The following is a 17,201-nucleotide window of genomic DNA, read 5'->3' as shown; positions in this document are numbered from 1 at the left end:
CTACATGGGTCTAAAAAGGATTGAAATGAGCTTTCAATTTTAATTATCGAAATTAAAAGCAGGATGGGCAATTAGATAGTTTGACCATATGACCTTAGTCCGGTACGACCAAATAGTCTAACAATGGCACGGCCATCAGTGCTGAATAAAAATATTGAAAATGTAATTGCTGGAAATGTACCAAAATTACCAGCAAAATACCTCTGAGACTAAACGGCACTGAATTGGGTCCTTGTTATCAACTTGTGTTGCCCCGAGGTACAGGCCAAAAGGAAATAATAGTGGGGAAAGAGGCAGCAGAAAATATCCTGAGGGCTGGACCTGGCTCCCAGCCTGAAAAAATATATATGTGAAAGATTCGACTAAATACATGAATTACAATTAATTTTTTCCTACACAATAAAGGGGTTTAAAATGTGACTCTGTCTGAGAGTGTGATATGGAATAGGAAAGTGTGACAGTATTGACATCACCAGCTGTGACAAACTTGTAACACCAGCTAGACAGAACACCTCTGAGAAGGAACCAATTAAACCTTTGGAGATTTCAATTACCACCTTGATGGGCTTCTCAAGATCAATAACTAAGCTTGTATCTTGACAAGATGGTCAGGGCTACAAGGGGCTCGTGCCGCTCCATCAGTTTAGAACGGCAGACGCTGAAAAAACATTGCTGCTATGGATGTGTTTCCCCGGCGATGGCATCTGAGTGTGTTGCAATAAATATTCATGTGTTTCACGTGTGCCAATGTAAACTGATATCAAAGATGCACATCCTACATGAGCTATCATTAGGGTTAGAAGATCACATAGCACAGCAGCACCCAAACAAGATTAGAAAATGTCACACGCCACCTCCTTAGCCCACTCCCCTTCATTGTCCTCCTCCGCCTCTTCCTCCTGTGTCTCGTTCTGAAGAATGAAGACAAGAAAAGATTCCAGCCAGACAGCAACACCGCGCTCTCCAGTGCATACTAATCTAAAACAACATTGCATCTGGGCAACACGTTTTATTCCCTCCCCACTGAGGCGTGTTTAAGTGTGAGATAGGGCTTTGCAGATCTCATCACTTAGGGAAGGTTGTGGCCTGCATCTACAGCCCTCCCCCCACACCCCCACGTGCAGGTTCCTATCACTTCCACCCTCAAATTGGAAGTGACAGACCACTCAGGCAGAGGTGTCTTCGCTCCCCCCATCAGCAGCCATGCAGCCCCACTCAGAGCTGTCAGCCTGATTATATATCAGCAGGATGGGGGGGGGGACCTAAGGAAAGGAGATGTCCAGCTGGAGACAGACCACTAAACACGTTGTCTGTCCGGCTGCCGCACATCTGCCAATACACATACCACCTGTCCCCAAGGCTGCCACAAAACCAATCTGTATGTCTCTATCACTCACCTGCTGTCCTCCAGAATTTCAACATCTTCCTCCGTCTCCCTGTCTTCCTTCTAAAAACTACATATTTTTAAACTTTCTTTCTTCCTTTCTTCCCTGCTTGCATCTCGTTTTTCACCTCTTTCTTGTGCTTTTTTCTCTCCCCCTGTCTCATCCTCAGTGCTTGCTATTGGGAGCACAACTCATTTACCAACTTTTCATGCTTGTGGCAGCTCATTACACAGATAGAGCTACCTGTCTTCCCTCTGTGGACTAGTAGAGCAGTGGCGGTTTTCCTAGCGATCAAAAGTAGTCTACTAAATGATAGGAAGCGTTAAATTATTGGGAGCCTCTGATGCATCAGAGGCTCCTAACTCCCTTCTACAAGGACAAAAAATACAAGTTGTTTACTTAAGTGCTGATTGTTTCTTTCTTTTCTCTTCTCTTTCCCCAGGCGTGAAGCTTGCAAGCACTCCACGGCAGTCCAGAGAGGTACATGTTTACTCCATTTCTCCCAAAACACAGATCTGCAGGTTGCTCCCAACCGTTATCTATTGCCAAAAAGTGATTGTCAGCCTTGTACCTCACAGCATGTCTGATAGTATCTGTGTAGAGAGGCTGACCTCACACTGTGCATTCAGCCAGTCAGACTTTACTGAGGAAACGGTCCCAGTCAAACCAGGCCTTGGTTTCTTAAGGTGTGATGACACCTAGAGTTTTTTTTCCCCTTTTTTCAATTTTCCACACTAGAAGATTTCTTTCTTGTATGCATCATTTAGTTTACAATGTGGATGAATGGTAAACCAGCACGAGAAACTCAAGTCACATAAGTAGCGACCAACCAATATCATCAGGTGATATTGGCCTATCACAGACATATCATATCTATCAGTATCCAAATATACGTCGTCCATTATGGGCCAATATAAAATGTTATTTTACAGAACATATAATGCAGAAATAGATACTTGGGGTGATTTAGAAAAGATGTCATATAGCTTTTTATTTTATTTTTTCTTAATGGCTCAATTGATTGATAATGATCATAGAATTATGATGTTTATTTAACTTTTTTTCTACAATTGGTCAGGCATCAACAGTAACAGTTGCATTTAAAAATTGGCAACTAATTCTTGGCCTCTGTTAGACATCAGTGGGAACACCTTTTTTAACATAAAAAATAGAGACGGACAAACCTGACAGGCAGCCACTTTTAAAAGTTGGTGTTCAGTCCTGTTGATTGATATAATGTATAAAAATGTTTTGTTTGTTTGATGTTAAATATTCTTTAATGAAGTTATTTGCTCAGGAAAGCAACCTTCTTTGCAGAGTCATAACAGTGCACAAACCACAGAGAAAAGGTCTGCTTTCAAAAATTAATTGTATTCATCGTATCAATAATTCTCTAAAATATGTACTGGTTTCAAAAATTCCATATCGATCAAGCTCTAGTATTGTTAGTGTGATTTAGAACAGATTTGAATGAAACTGATCTAATGTGCATGAACAAACGTTTCATGTTTTTTTGGTGCCAATAAGTGACATTTGTAAATTGTCATAAAGCATTATAAAGTCCTGGATATCTACAGGAGGAAGATGAATGAGATGAAACAAGGGAGCAACATGCTGTTTGACTCCAAGACAATCCATAAACTAGGTCTCTATGTCAGAATGCAGCGCTCGTACTACTCTCTCTGCTCTCAGATGACCCCCGTTTGCTCTCATCTCTGCTGTGATCGTCAGCACCAATGAGAGACTTCCACCAGGGCAAACCCTGAAGAACGTGATGTCTGGTGTATAGGTTGCTGCCCCGTGCTCGCCTTGCAAATTAAACCGACACGGAGGAACCACTCCCTCCTTTTTGCCCCCCTCCAGATGTCCCTGCAGATGAAAGAATATGGCCATTTAAGTCAGGAGGGGGATGAGCCAAGATTCATGATGGTCTCATCACCTTGTCTGTTGTAAAATTAAAATTATACATCCAGTCCATTGGCTTTATGATGCCATTACAGCATTTAATTGAAATAAAATGTCAGAATGCATAATGGCCTTGGGCATCATGTGATGGTAATCAGGCAGTAGATGATTCTAATTTACATTCCCCATTAAGTGTTTATAAGACATTTATTTGATATTACAGCTCAGTTTACTGATAGGTCATGGATGGCATTGGGTAGTGTGTGACATTTGCATGTTACAGAGTGAGACCTTTGTTTAAGGTGCAGTGAAACAGCACCATCAAGTGGCTCATGTGAATACTGAAGGCAGCATGTGGGGCAAATGTGGTTGTTTCTGGTAACACAGGTCAGAGTTACCACCTCATTTAGTAAAAAAGTATTAATTCTAGCATGTATTTTTAATTGAAAATGTTTGTTTAATCTAAACATATATCTTCTTCTGTCTGCTACAACTACAACCTGTGTTGTCATTGTTTTCTAGACTCTCTCTACGCAGGACAGAGAGAGAGGCAAAGCTGAAAACTATCAGGACCACCAAACAACAAAGGGCATCTTGGCCAGCCCGATCCCTCCAATGCAGTTCCCACACTTTGAGCAGAGCAAGCAGACGGCCACCCCTGAGTCTCGGGAGCAGGCCAAACAGACACCCACCCCTGGGTCCCGGGAGCAGGACATAACCTCCCTTCATGTCACTAAAAGACAACGCAAACTGCTGAAAACAAGTCCCCCAATCCATCACACCACCAAGAAGGAATCCCCACCTTCTTCTTTGTCCACATCAGTTTCCTCCCCTTCTGCCCACGACTCGTTCACCCCCGACAAATGGAAAAAGCTTGCCAATATTCAGGTAGCACGCCGGCAACACATGAGGGAGATGTGTGCCAAGTACAAAAGCGGCATTTCCAAGACCATCACAGGTAATCATGTCAAAAACATCTTCGTAGAGGACAAGTACAAGTTGTTGTACTGCCAGGTGCCTAAGGCGGGCTGTTCCAACTGGAAGAGGACCCTGATGGTGCTGGCAGGCAAGGCCCCCAATACTCATAGCATCACACACGACACAGTCCACGATGGCCAGCAACTCAGGGAGCTTCACACCTACGACCACAAGGGAATCATGCACCGTCTGGCGACCTACACCAAATTCATGATTGTCCGTGAGCCCTTGGAGAGAATGGTGTCGGCTTACAGGGACAAGTTTGAAAATCCTAACAACTACTACCACAACCTGTTTGGGAAACCCATTATCTCCAGGTATAGGCCGAACCCATCCGCAGAAGCCCTGAAGACAGGCAACGGGGTCACGTTCAAGGAGTTTGTCCATTACCTGCTGGATGTGCACCGGCCCGTAGGAATGGACATCCACTGGGAGCAGATGAATCAGCTCTGCAACCCTTGTCTCATAGACTACAACTTCATTGGCAAGTTTGAGAACATGGAGGAGGAGTCCAACTATTTCCTCCGATTAACTGGGGCGCCACACAACATGAAGCTGCCCACTTTTAAAGATAGGAACCCATCCGACAAGAAAACCTCTTTGCAGATCACACAAAAATACTTTTCACAGGTCAGCCCTTCGGAGAGACAGCGAGTCTATGACTTCTACTACACAGACTATCAGATGTTTAACTACTCCAAGCCTTACGAAGTTTTAAATTGACTCACTCCTATCAACTCTTGCATCACAGTCACATTCCATGTCTACATCTCAACATAAAGAGGCTATCTCACATGCTCACATGGACCTTTGCATCGCAGCAGAGAGCTCAGTAAGACTCAACTTTCTCTAAGTACTTGCAAAAGCTGCTTTTTATGGATACATTTTTACCAGATTATCTTCATTTTCAGACAACCATGAGATGAAAAGCTTTGTGTGATATCCAATATTCTAAATTGTCCTGAAATGGTTATTGGTTATTTATTCACTGTTAACACATGGTGAGGTACAATATTAAAATGATAAATGTTCTGCTTCGAAATAAAAAAAGTTTCTTATTTTTCAACAGGCTTTAAATTATGCCTTACTGTGAGTCAAATAGGATTTGCAAATGTGTTTTATGGTTTGATTCAACATTAGCGCCACATGGGTGCAGTTTAATACACATTCCTAAAGTCAGAAGTGATTTCAGTGTACAGTGTAATGTGAGCCCCTGTCACCTACCTTTAGAGTAATGACACCACAACACTAAGATAACTAACGATATAGTAATGATCACTGCCATGTACTGCAATTTGTTAATTTCTGCATTCGAATTAATTTAAAATATTTGCATATACTATTTGACTTGCAGCAGGTTAGGCACCACTATGCCTCTATGTTTCATTGCATACTAATACAGATATAGAGTGTAAATTGTTTTACTAAACATAACAAAAGGATACACTATAAATAGTATAAATCTTTAAAATGTGTCAAGTGCTGCCCACTCAGAAGCTGTGTGCACCTATTGTAGCATTTTTGTACTTCTAACTTTGTCAGTTAGGTTTGTGCTTTAGTCTTAACACATACATGTGCTGTAGGTCCTCCATGACTAGAGATACTTATTTGGGTGGCTGTTGTTAAATGCAGGACATCCAGGTATTTGCAGGGTACAACGTGTTGCTGCCAATATCTCCTAATGGCTGTTAGTAATCATTCTGCATACAGTCTGGTGACTGCGTGGCAAGCAAATGGGTAAAAGTCAACAACAAACAACACCAAAAAAGATGCTTAGACTTGGTTTGATTTGGACATTTTGAGAGAATGACAAAACAGAAAAGAGCATGCCCATTGATCACACTTAACACCCCCAAATCTCACACTGTCAGTGACTTCATACCCTCTGTATGTATCACATTCTACACCACCATATAGGCTTTTTTTGACACTACTGTGTACAATTGTATAATGGGCATTCAGAGGACTATATATTTTTCTATGTATTTCTAAAATATATATATTCAGTGCTTATGGTGAAGGTATGTTTATTTCCATTTTGATGTCATATGTTGTTCTTTCAGTAATAACAGTGTAGAGATGTTGTGTAAAAGAAGAGTTTCTTTCCAAAACAAAATATCCACCAGCTGAAAACCACAAAACTCTCAAGATACTAAATGACAAATGCAAATTAGGGATGCACTGATAAATATCGGGCCAACATCGGGAATGGTTGTTTGGTTTTTCAAGTCAGTTCTTTAAAATCATTTATTTTTTTATTTTTATAATGAAGATTTCTTTGATTCCCTGGTACAAAAAGGGTAATAATTAACAACAAGCAAACACAACAAAAAGCATTGTCAATTGGCCAAATTATTATGTTAAACATTCTGAATCAGCCCAGAGTTTCACAATCAGTGCATCCCTACTGCAAATATTTGCTGTGCCATTTTAACTGAAGAAGATAACTATGTTTGATTGATGAATTGATACCGCACGGTGCTTTGGATGTAGCGGAATATGTTTTTTTAATGAAATGGATATGTACATTTTTGGAAATTAGCTCTTTAATTACTTTTCCCTGATCTGTTTGGTCTGTCTGTGATAATAGACCCTGTACAGATGAGCTGCATTCCACCTAGTGACCCATCCTGGCTAATGACATTTTTACCCATAGCAACTTCACTGTGTGTCTGTGTGTGTGCGTGCGTGCGTGCGTGCGTGCGTGAGTGCGTGCGAGTGTGTGTGTGTGTGTGTGTGTGTGTGTGTGTGTGTGTGCGTGCATGTGTGTGTTAACAGTCTTTTTTCCTACAGCTTTTGTAAACATTAACACACACTGCTAAATGGCACCAATTGAAGTTAAAGTATCCTGTGTGTAACATTACTATACTGCTAAATCCCCAACACACCACCCAGCTGGCACTAAAGTGAGAAACCTTTTTTTGTTATTATTAGGTACTACTTAATGCAGGTCTGATCACGTAACAATGTGCACTAGTCAAAACTGCATTGAGAATGACAATTTAAACATTTTAAAATAATTTTAAAATTAAATTAGGGCTCTAAAGAACTCAACAGTGAAAATGTCAATTATATTATGAATCAGGATTTAGATTTTTATGATGTTATGATTTAGATGTTATGAACTCAGACATTTTTTAATGGTGTAAGCATCGAGGGTAGAAGAAGAAAGAAGACTTACTTGATTCCTGTTGTCTGTGTCTAGTACCATCAGGTTGAATGCACTTATTGTAAGTCACTTTGGACAAAAGCGTCTGCTAAATGACTGTATGTAATGTAATGTAAAGAAATACTACATTACCCACAATCCAAACGATGTCTCTGATTGGTGGAGCTCATCATGCATATGAACAAAAAGGAAGGTTAAATTCAACAAGAACTATTATTAGCTTGGAAGTCGTGTTATTCGCAATGACGAGTAGGTCCTTCAGTATACAAGACAATGTACAGCCTTGTGCCTTTGTCTTTCTGTTTTCCAGTCCTTTTTCTTTGCTCCAAATGAAATGTTTTATTGTAGCAATTCATGCCATAATTGGCAGTGCAGTAAATTAATGAGAAATTTACTTTCAGAACCGAAGCCGATCAAAAAGACGGAGGTCACTGTTGAGCTCTTTAACAACCCTTTGAAAGATTGAAATTGTTTAAGGAACGGATAGAACCAATTTTATTGACTAAATAGAGGCCTCAACCAAGGTTTAGAGTCTTAAAGCAAGTAAAACTTTGAAGTTTAAGCTTCCTATACAGAGTGTAATTCAGAAGTGACTACATACTGTATGATGACGATGACACCAAATTAATAGATGCAAATCTATACATGTAGCGCTTAAATCTACACACAAATACCTTGATTAAAATAAATACAGAGTAAAACAAAACTTTAATCAAGATAGATAAATATAAAAGTATGGCTAGAACCAAAGTGGGAAGTGGTAGTCTTTATTTTTTTAAGACGGCACAGTGCAAAGATGAACTTTATTGTGATGCTGGGAACAACCTATAGCTAGTCTCCTATATAGTAGTAGTCACTATTCAGCTATATGCTTTGCAGCTCACTGGAAGTGTGTTTTATGTAACAAAATACTTTATAAAGAGGCATATTTGCTTATGATTAAGGAGAAATTTATCTATCTACACTATAATCAAGACCTTTAAAATTTTGGTGGTAGTGCCCTTTCAAGGTGATGGTAATTGTATGAACTTTTGTCAGTATACTGTGTTGGCTTTTGCAATTCCAAAATCTAATCTTTGTTTAGGTTGTGGTCAGATTCTATGTAGTTATAGCCAATATCTGGCCAAAACTGCTACTGCATTATGATGAGTATAACTCTTGCAAAGTCCATCCCTGCCCCCCCTTGTTAATAAAGTTTTCTTGGTATGTGGGTGTATGGACAGATTTATCAAAAGCGTAATTACAGTAACAAGTGAATGTATAACTGTTTATTGTTGGTGCAAAAGTGTATAAAATATGATCTTAAGCCCTTTGCCTTATTTTACACTGCCAATCAAATGGTGTATTTCAGGAAGACATTCTTCAGGAGGTTATTATTTCTGGCTGATGAGTGTCTACTAATAAATTGTCTTTAGCATTTTCAATGTATGCTCTTTTTCTTTTCTTGCAGTTGTGTTATTTTATTGTCTCAAGTGTTTTCTGAACTTTGAAGAGTCACAGAACAGCTAGAGCACTGTCTCCTGTTCCAACCTTCCTCCTTTATCCGGCCTCGGGGCTGACATAACTGACCCAAAGGAGACACTGTAAACCAGCCAGCGGCGACTTCACACATGTGCGATTTGCAGACTGGACACTAAGGGGTTAACATCCCCTCCGGCTCTGTGACTGCAGCTAGGAGAGACTCCTGCGGGAGGACTGTGCCTCTTGCCTTGTCAGTGCGTTGGTGCAAGGGCGGGGCAGCCAGCAGGCCCCACGGCTCGTTAAGAAGAGTAAGAACGAGTCTCCAAAAGTCTCCAATAACACCAGAAAAAGTCGCTAGATTTGTCGCTAGTCGCTTTTAAAAAAATAGTTGCTAGGGGGGTCTGAAATGTAGCTAAATCTAGCGACAAAGTTGCTAAGTTGGCAACACTGGTCACTAGCACTTATTGCTGCACTAACGCCTCTTATCGCACTATACCTTGATTGTTTCCCTTTTTCTGTAAGTCGCTTTTGATAAAAGCGTCTGCTAAATGTAAATGTAAACCTAGATCAGTGGTTTTGTAGCACAAATTCAACGAAACTGCAGCCTTTTCTACAACCGGGAACCGTGGATGTATAATGATGGGTGTGCTATTTTTAGAACGCTCAGCACCGCAAACCACAATACACTCATATGGGTCATCTTGACAAATGCTCATATGTGTAGTTATGGGTGGTATTGACCTATTCTGTCATTTAGGTTGGAGATCTTGTTGCACCCACACACCAATCACAGCTCATTCTCACAATAAGGCGAACCGTTTAAATATGATTCCCTCCCCACTGATCCCTGTTGCACCACCACTGTCACACACCGTTGCTGCTGCTGTTAATTGAAACCATTTGTCTCCACCACCCCAGGCTCTACCTTTCTAGTGTGTCGAGTCCTAATGGCTCAAAATAAAACTTTAAAAAATGTTTTAATGCCTAGTTAAAGGCCCCACTAGGGGGTTTCTGCATTGTGCTCCTTGTTTTGGCTTAGCATTGCTGCTTGGTCACTCTAGGAAGCATTCTGTCATAGACCTTTCAGCGCCAAGCCAAACTGTATTTCCATTTGTTGCAATAAATGGTTAAATCTACGATGCGAGTATTCCTGACTGAACCAAAGGATTGAACAAGTTGAAATTTTAACCTGATGACTATATGAAAAGTCAGAGGCTCACCAAAGTTATTACAATTCATCCCAGGGGGCGTGGACCAGATTTCATGGCTACAAAAGTCAATCTCACGGTCGAGCAGGAGGAAAAAGTAGAATATAATGTCCGGGAACCTTGAACGTCTGTATAAATTTTGTACCAATCCATCTAGTAGATTGAGACATTTAAAAAAATATCGGTGAATGTACACAGCATGTGGCTGCGTCCCGCTCCAGCTGCGCTCCGGCTCCATCGCACTTTCAACGTCCACTGGAAACATTTGAAAAGCGGAGCGTCTGTTCATCAGCAGCCACATTTATAATATAGTTCAGAGTTGTTTGCCGACACTTTGCATTTTACAGGGTATAAATATATTTTGCAGCTCATTGAGATAAGGCAACAGATGCCTTTTGGCCGTAATTGAAAATGACAAATTTTTGTAGCTTTAAACCTCTGTGATCAGTCATTTTAAATGTCAATATAGTTGTTTGTTTTGTCTGATCATGCAATAGCCTAATGATGTTATCTGCAGCTGCAGCAGCTTGGTAATGCCTGCTGGTCAACATAGCATTTATGGTCTGCGATCAAATTTCACAATCATTCTGTTGTCTGATAACAGAAAGAGAAAAATGTGTAAATGAGATTAACTATATTGTGAATTTGGCTGCATTAAAACACAGTATTAGCGATCTCAGACAGCAGGAGGAACAGAATGGAGGTTTAGAGACACTTCTTCTCTCTCACTGACTGCTGTGTATGTGTGAGTAAAAGGCAGAAACAAATCAAGTGCATCAGTAAGTAAAAAAAATAAGATTTGAAGTCTCTTACCAATAAACATGGCATTCTAAACATATTTATGATGTGTTCACGGCAAAATATTTTTTTTGAGGGCAGCGATTTCACACCATCAACATGCAAGTTGACGCCGAATTCATTCTTCTCTTGCGGGTGACACAACGCGATATTCCCGCCTTTGCGTATTCGTGCAAGCTTAAATTTTACAACTTGAGCGAGAAATTACCAGGACGCTGTGTCGCAAGAAGGTAAAAATCTTTGATTTAGAAAAGAAACATTTAAAAAAGTTTTTGCGTTCCATCTTGCGAACAGACCTGACAAAGCGTGAATTCAGAGTTCTTGCAAATTTGGCACCATGATGTAGCTATTTGGGCACACTTTTCACACATTCCAATTAATATACAAATAAATCTGTTTATTTTGGGTACATACTGCTGTAGTAGCATCGTTACTGCAGTCATCCAGACACAGTTGCTGGAAAAGGAAATGAAACTCACTGAGCTGTGTGCTCCTCCAGATGATGTTATGAACTCAGACATGGCACCTTTTGGTTGTTTGATGTACCTGGGACTTCCACAACAGCTACAAAGCAGCAATAGTAGTTACTTCAGCCACAGCTGCTGAGAGAACGTAACGGAGCCATTGTTTACACTGGCCACTGAGTAGCTTTACAGGACTGAATGACAATTTTAAAGCTACATAGAACAGGTTTACTTGCCGACAGCCACAACTGACAGGAAGCCGTAACTCTAAAATGTCATGAGATGAAGTCGCGGGTCAGTGGCAGTGAGCTGCTCACAGCTCTTTTATTCTCAACAACTGGTCATTGAGTCCTTGTATCAAAAGAGAGATAGAGATAATAGAGATGACAGAGCAGGAAATCTAATGTTGACAGGACCAGCTTCCAAAACTTGTTTGCAGGCATGAAAATGGTTTCAGTTTCACTTCCAAAGAAAAGAACTCCTTTCACTCTTACAGTGTTATATGTCATCAGTCTGTGATGTTCGCCGGGGGTGTTTTGTGATAATTTAATTTTCAGTGCACCAGGTTCCTTCAGTCTGCTGCACCTACTTCTACTTTATGTAGTGGTTTCCAACATTTCCCAGGATGGCCTTTGAAGAAGCCCAGAGAATAACTTTCTTTCATCCAGCTGTTGGTTTTATATGAGAGAGGGAAGAGAAACAGCAACTGCAATACAGTTTTCAATTTTCCAGTTCTGTTTCTTACAATTAACTTTTATTGTCACAACAGAGAAAGTGTTGACTCCAACTAAAAAAAAAAGGTGCTGTAGTACTGCCTGCTCTGTGTGAGATTCTTTGCTGAACAATTACTTAGCATACATAGTCTAGCAGAATCAGAGCAACGTAAGCATCCCGTTAGAGTCTCCTCTGTTGAATGTCAGCATCACATTCACTGAACAAAGAGCCAGATGGGTATGGAATTAAATGTGGGTGTCAAGCAACTCAACCAGACAAACCAGGGAGCCAAACAATGAGCAGAAGGTGGCTGAAAGGTACACAGAACTGGGTTGATTCTCAGTGGGATCACCAGTACAAACAACTCAGGGTGTCCTAAAGTGTCTAAAGTTGGCAGGATTTATTGGGGTATTTCTTTCAACATCAGGCAGCAACCTCCAGGTCTGAGCAGTGAGGCAAATTAGGAAGTACCTTAAGCTGCATTCTACAAAAAAAAATACAGCAGGGGGTGCTGACAGTGGCTGCAAAAGCATTTAGGTCCATTCATTTCACTAAAAAATGAGAAAACTTCTCACTTGATTTATTACCTCAGAATTTTTTTTACGAACAACACTATGGTCTCAGTGACTAGTAAAAATATTCTTCAAGACAATTTCATGTTGATAGTGTAAATAATGGCCCCATATAGAAGAAAATAGAAGATAAAGAATTGTATGATTTGAGACGTGGCTACCTTTGATTGACAGGTCACTAACAAGACCAATCTTCATCAGAAGAGAAGAAAAGCAAACACACTTCAGCGTTTGGTTGGACTAATAGACAGTCCAAGCTGTTAATTTATTTGAGGTAAGTTACATATATTTTGTTTTTGTTTTTTGCTAGTTAAAACTAACATCCCAGTTAATGCTAACATGAATTAGCAGCGACTTCGCTCAGTCAGGTTGAGGTGTAGAGAGGCTGTAGTCAGTGATCAGGTCCCTCTTGCTCCTCCACAGTCCAGATATGGTCTGCTCGCGTATCCGAAACAAGATGGCGACAAGTGTAACAATGAACTCGATGCCTCAAACGATGGGTGACGCCACGGTGACTACGTCCATTTTCTATGTTCTAGTCTATGTTGAACATAGAAAACATGAAATGACTCATGACTTCAAGGGTATTTGATAACCACTTCAAAACCATCGTAGCACCAGATAAGATTATAATTATTCATCAGATTCAACACTTTGCAGTCACAAATGTTACAGCAGCCTCGGTTTGTGTAAATACTATGGTGCTAATTTGAACTTTTTTTCCTGATAAATAGCCAACCCTCATTAACTATTAAAAGAAAAACATGCAACGAGTCCCAGTTCACAGGCTCTGACATACTTTCCGTATTCCGCAGACGTCTGCAAACTTGAACCACTTCCTCAGCCACAATTATGCCAATGCAGCCATGTCTCCAAGTCTCCACTGCTTGTTCGCTGCAAGGTCGTCAGCTGTGTGTCTGTCTTGATTCTGCACTAGTAGTACTATTAGTTAACATCGTGCCGGAGCTCTCCAAGCTATTCCAATCAATAGCACCTACTATGAGTTGAATTAAATGTTTTTTCTATAATAATTTTTAACTGTTGCTGAACATTAATGCGTCAAAATTCTTATGGTCGGTTAACAGATAAACGGTTAATAATGGACGTCCCTAGAACAGTTTAAGCCCACTGAAATAAACTATATTAATATCCATAAATGTCCTTATTTTTGGTTGGGCTTGCTCATATATCATGTCATTTCAAATAGAAAAAAAAAATACAGTCGCCCATAATAATTTTACCTCTTTCCATGAAATGATTGTGACAATGTGATTTATTATTGGCAGATAAAGTGTATATCTTCTCAAAACTTTATTAATCAACCTCTTCCAAACATATCACAATGAAAATAAAACCATAATTAACAGAGAATTGTGTCTGAAAACAAAATTATTCCAACTTTATGGCCGACCTTGTATGTATATAAAACATTTATTCTGAATTCACCTATTTAACTTAGAATTAGTTCACTTTGCACATGATATAAAGAAATAAAAAACTTACACTAAGTTACCCTGATCTTTAACAATTTAGCACTGAGGAGTTCACTTATCTCTGTAATTGTCTGTTACATTAAACAACAAAAAAGTACAGTAAAGGCAGAAGTTGCCAAGTAGGGCACGAAGTACAACAAATTTAATTCATATTTAAAGACAAAATAAAGTACATTAAACAAGGTTTATATGTTATTTTGCTTATTTTTAAGTTACTAAACTGAACCATAGTTCAATAATGAACTGCACTGTGACTTTTTCACCTTTGATGTATATTATTTATGTCATGTATTTTCAAGCCTTTGCATTTGCTTGTTAATATGCACATAAACACAAGCCTGTTGGGAATTGTTTTTAACCCTTCTAGTTGAGTCACAGTTTGCCGGCAGGGATGTCTCGTTTCACTCTGCACCACAGAGGCTCTGGAATTCAGATTATAGTCCCCGAGGGCAAGCATCCTCAGATCACCTCACAAACCCACACATTTAGAAATAACTGTCAAATGCACTGTTTCATGTCTAGAAGTAAAACTTTTCATTTTGAGATCTAAGTGCTTTTCAAATTGGTGCTTTTATTCCTCCATCATTCGTAGCCAAGTAGTGCCTGTTCTGAGAGAAATGATTTGCTTCATTTCCATTCTGTGATTAGATCAGAGTCGGGACCGTATGGTGCCTGAATATGCACTAATTTGTATGATTCTCACACGCTCTACCTACATTTTAAAAAAGGGAGAAAAATCTGTCAGAGCAGCGTTTTTGTTCTACTTTGCATTCTGCTTTCCAAAATGACAGTGTTTTAATAAGAACAAAAAGCAGCCACACTTCTTTTGTTGTTGCGAAGGCATATATACTATGTGTGTGTGTTTGCGTGAATGTGACGAATATGTTTATGCGTGTGTGGCGGATGAATATTGCAGCACAAATTGATCACTCTGTAGAGTTAGAAATTTGATTAAATGCTCAAGGCTGATTTCCGCAACAGCTCTTGTATAAGTCATGAGAGCACTTTGGGGGAAGTTAAAACTGTGAAGAAAACAAAAGCCATCCATTTACCTCATTAGTGTGCGTGGAAAATCTTGACATGCTTTGAAGAGAACGTGCTTGTGTAACTAAATCAGCTTAAGGGCCCAAAGCAGACATACAAGGCAGGCAACCAAACATCATCCCAGAGTGATAAACAACCTCGCCGTGGTTGGGAGGACTGTAAAAAAGAGACTTTGCTCCATTTTTCAAGTATTACTATTATAGGTTCCTCAGTTAATCTTCATGTTTGCCTCAGAGCCAGCATTAACATGGCTGATGACAGGTTTCTGCAGATTCTCTGACGACACAGCATTCACACGTGCACACATGCGTACAGTGCACGGACAACAATGGCAGCAACTGCATCAATGCCATGAGCGGAACAAAAACAATTTGACTTCTCGGTTCATTGGGGCGACATTTGAGAGGCAGAAAATATTTCCTCAAGCGTCAAATACAAAACTTCTCCAATTCACATGCGTGCCAGGTTAATTCTCCCCCTTCCGCATGAAATCCTTGTTTGTTTTGGCAATGCATTGCAGCACGCTCCAGACACGTCTCTCACTGATATAAACCTCATTAAAATGATTTGCGGGAGCTCTGTTATTAATCAAGCAAAGCAAAATGACAAGTGGGAAATCATTTTATGGAGGAAATCTCAAAGTCCTGTGCTTCCCGAACATCTCATTTGATTAACTGGCCTGGCCCCTTTATCGACACGCTGCTCGTGCTGGAAACAAGCACTCATGTATCATTTGGCAGGATGGAGCCGGTGATAATATCAAGAGAATGGCTTTGGAGGAATAAAATCTCAATCTGTCATTATTTCATTTTTTCCTTATGTGCTCCAGCAGGAACTTCCAATGCCATAAATCGCTTCCATTTGTGCACTGTTTGTATTTAACGGCTCCAAATATGAGGTTCAGACAGAAACATTTAAGAATGATTTAAATCTACTATTATTGTGTACTCACTTTTCACACGATTCAGATGGCTGTCTCTGAGGCAAACCTTTCACAAAATGCAGTTATGGTATTACTGTACAACCCTGATTCCATAAAAGTTGTGATGCTGTTAATAAAAACAGAATGCATTAAATTTAGAATGAGTGTATGTATTTACAGTTTGAGCATAAAATATCTTGTCTTTGTACTGTATTTATCTGAATGTAGATTTGTAAATTATTGCATTGTTTTTATTAGGTTTTTCACAGAATCCCATCCATTTTTCATGGAATTGTGGTGGCCGATAAATCTAATTTTTGATTCAAATTTATTCATAAAAAACAGATAATCGAGATAAAACAATTACTGAGCTGTATTCCATTTGGCTGCGATGCTTTCATTTTGTATTATAAATCACACCACAGTGAAATATGTGGAATATAATTTACCAAAGTCTTAAATACATGTTTAGGAGTATTCAGCAGGTTCTGGCACTACAATTGAGTAGATTTTGTTTACTTTGACATCATTAATTTTCATTATTATTTATTTATTTTTAAATGTTGAATGTTAAATGTATCAATATATTTGTATATATATATTTACTTAAAAAAAATAGTTTTTCAGTTGATTTCTATTCAAAATTCAATATTTTTAATTCCAGAAATGCATGAAATTTCCAAAGTCATGATTATAATTTTCTTTCTCACTACTTTATACTGAAAAAGCTGGAAAGTCCTGCTGTGCTCTGCCTCCTACTGTCTATGTATTGTACATAACCACATGATGGCAGTACTGCATCTGAAATATTACAAGAAGAACAATGACTGCTTTCATGCTCATGGAGGAATGTGTAGTATAGTAATGTGCACTTTGGTACCCAATTTGCCGCCGCCACCTGTCATGCTTCTGTTTTGACACTAAAACACCCACGACAGCCACTGCAAGTCATCTAATTAAGCTTTACGTTGGTATTGACATGAATTATGCAGCAGCTTTAATGAACTCGAATCAATAAACACTGGATTTATAATGAAGCTGCTGTGGGCAGAGTGCTTCTTTAACCTTGGGGCGATATCTCTACCTGG

General features: G+C 39.5%; 1 protein-coding gene across 1 annotated transcript in view; it reads left to right on the top strand.

The window, feature by feature from the left end:
- Positions 1-6,118, top strand: part of LOC131985521 (carbohydrate sulfotransferase 8-like) — a 199,605-nt gene extending 193,487 nt beyond the window's left edge. The window contains exons 3-4 of the mRNA XM_059350683.1: positions 1,828-1,865; positions 3,813-6,118. Of these exons, the coding sequence (XP_059206666.1) occupies positions 1,828-1,865; positions 3,813-4,991 (1,217 nt within the window). The 3' untranslated portion in view covers positions 4,992-6,118. The remainder of the gene's footprint in view (positions 1-1,827; positions 1,866-3,812) is intronic.
- Positions 6,119-17,201: the final 11,083 nt, after the last annotated feature.

Source organism: Centropristis striata, chromosome 2 (assembly GCF_030273125.1).
Source record: "Centropristis striata isolate RG_2023a ecotype Rhode Island chromosome 2, C.striata_1.0, whole genome shotgun sequence".
Lineage (NCBI taxonomy): Eukaryota > Metazoa > Chordata > Actinopteri > Perciformes > Serranidae > Centropristis > Centropristis striata.
This window is presented reverse-complemented; position numbering and strand designations above follow the sequence as displayed.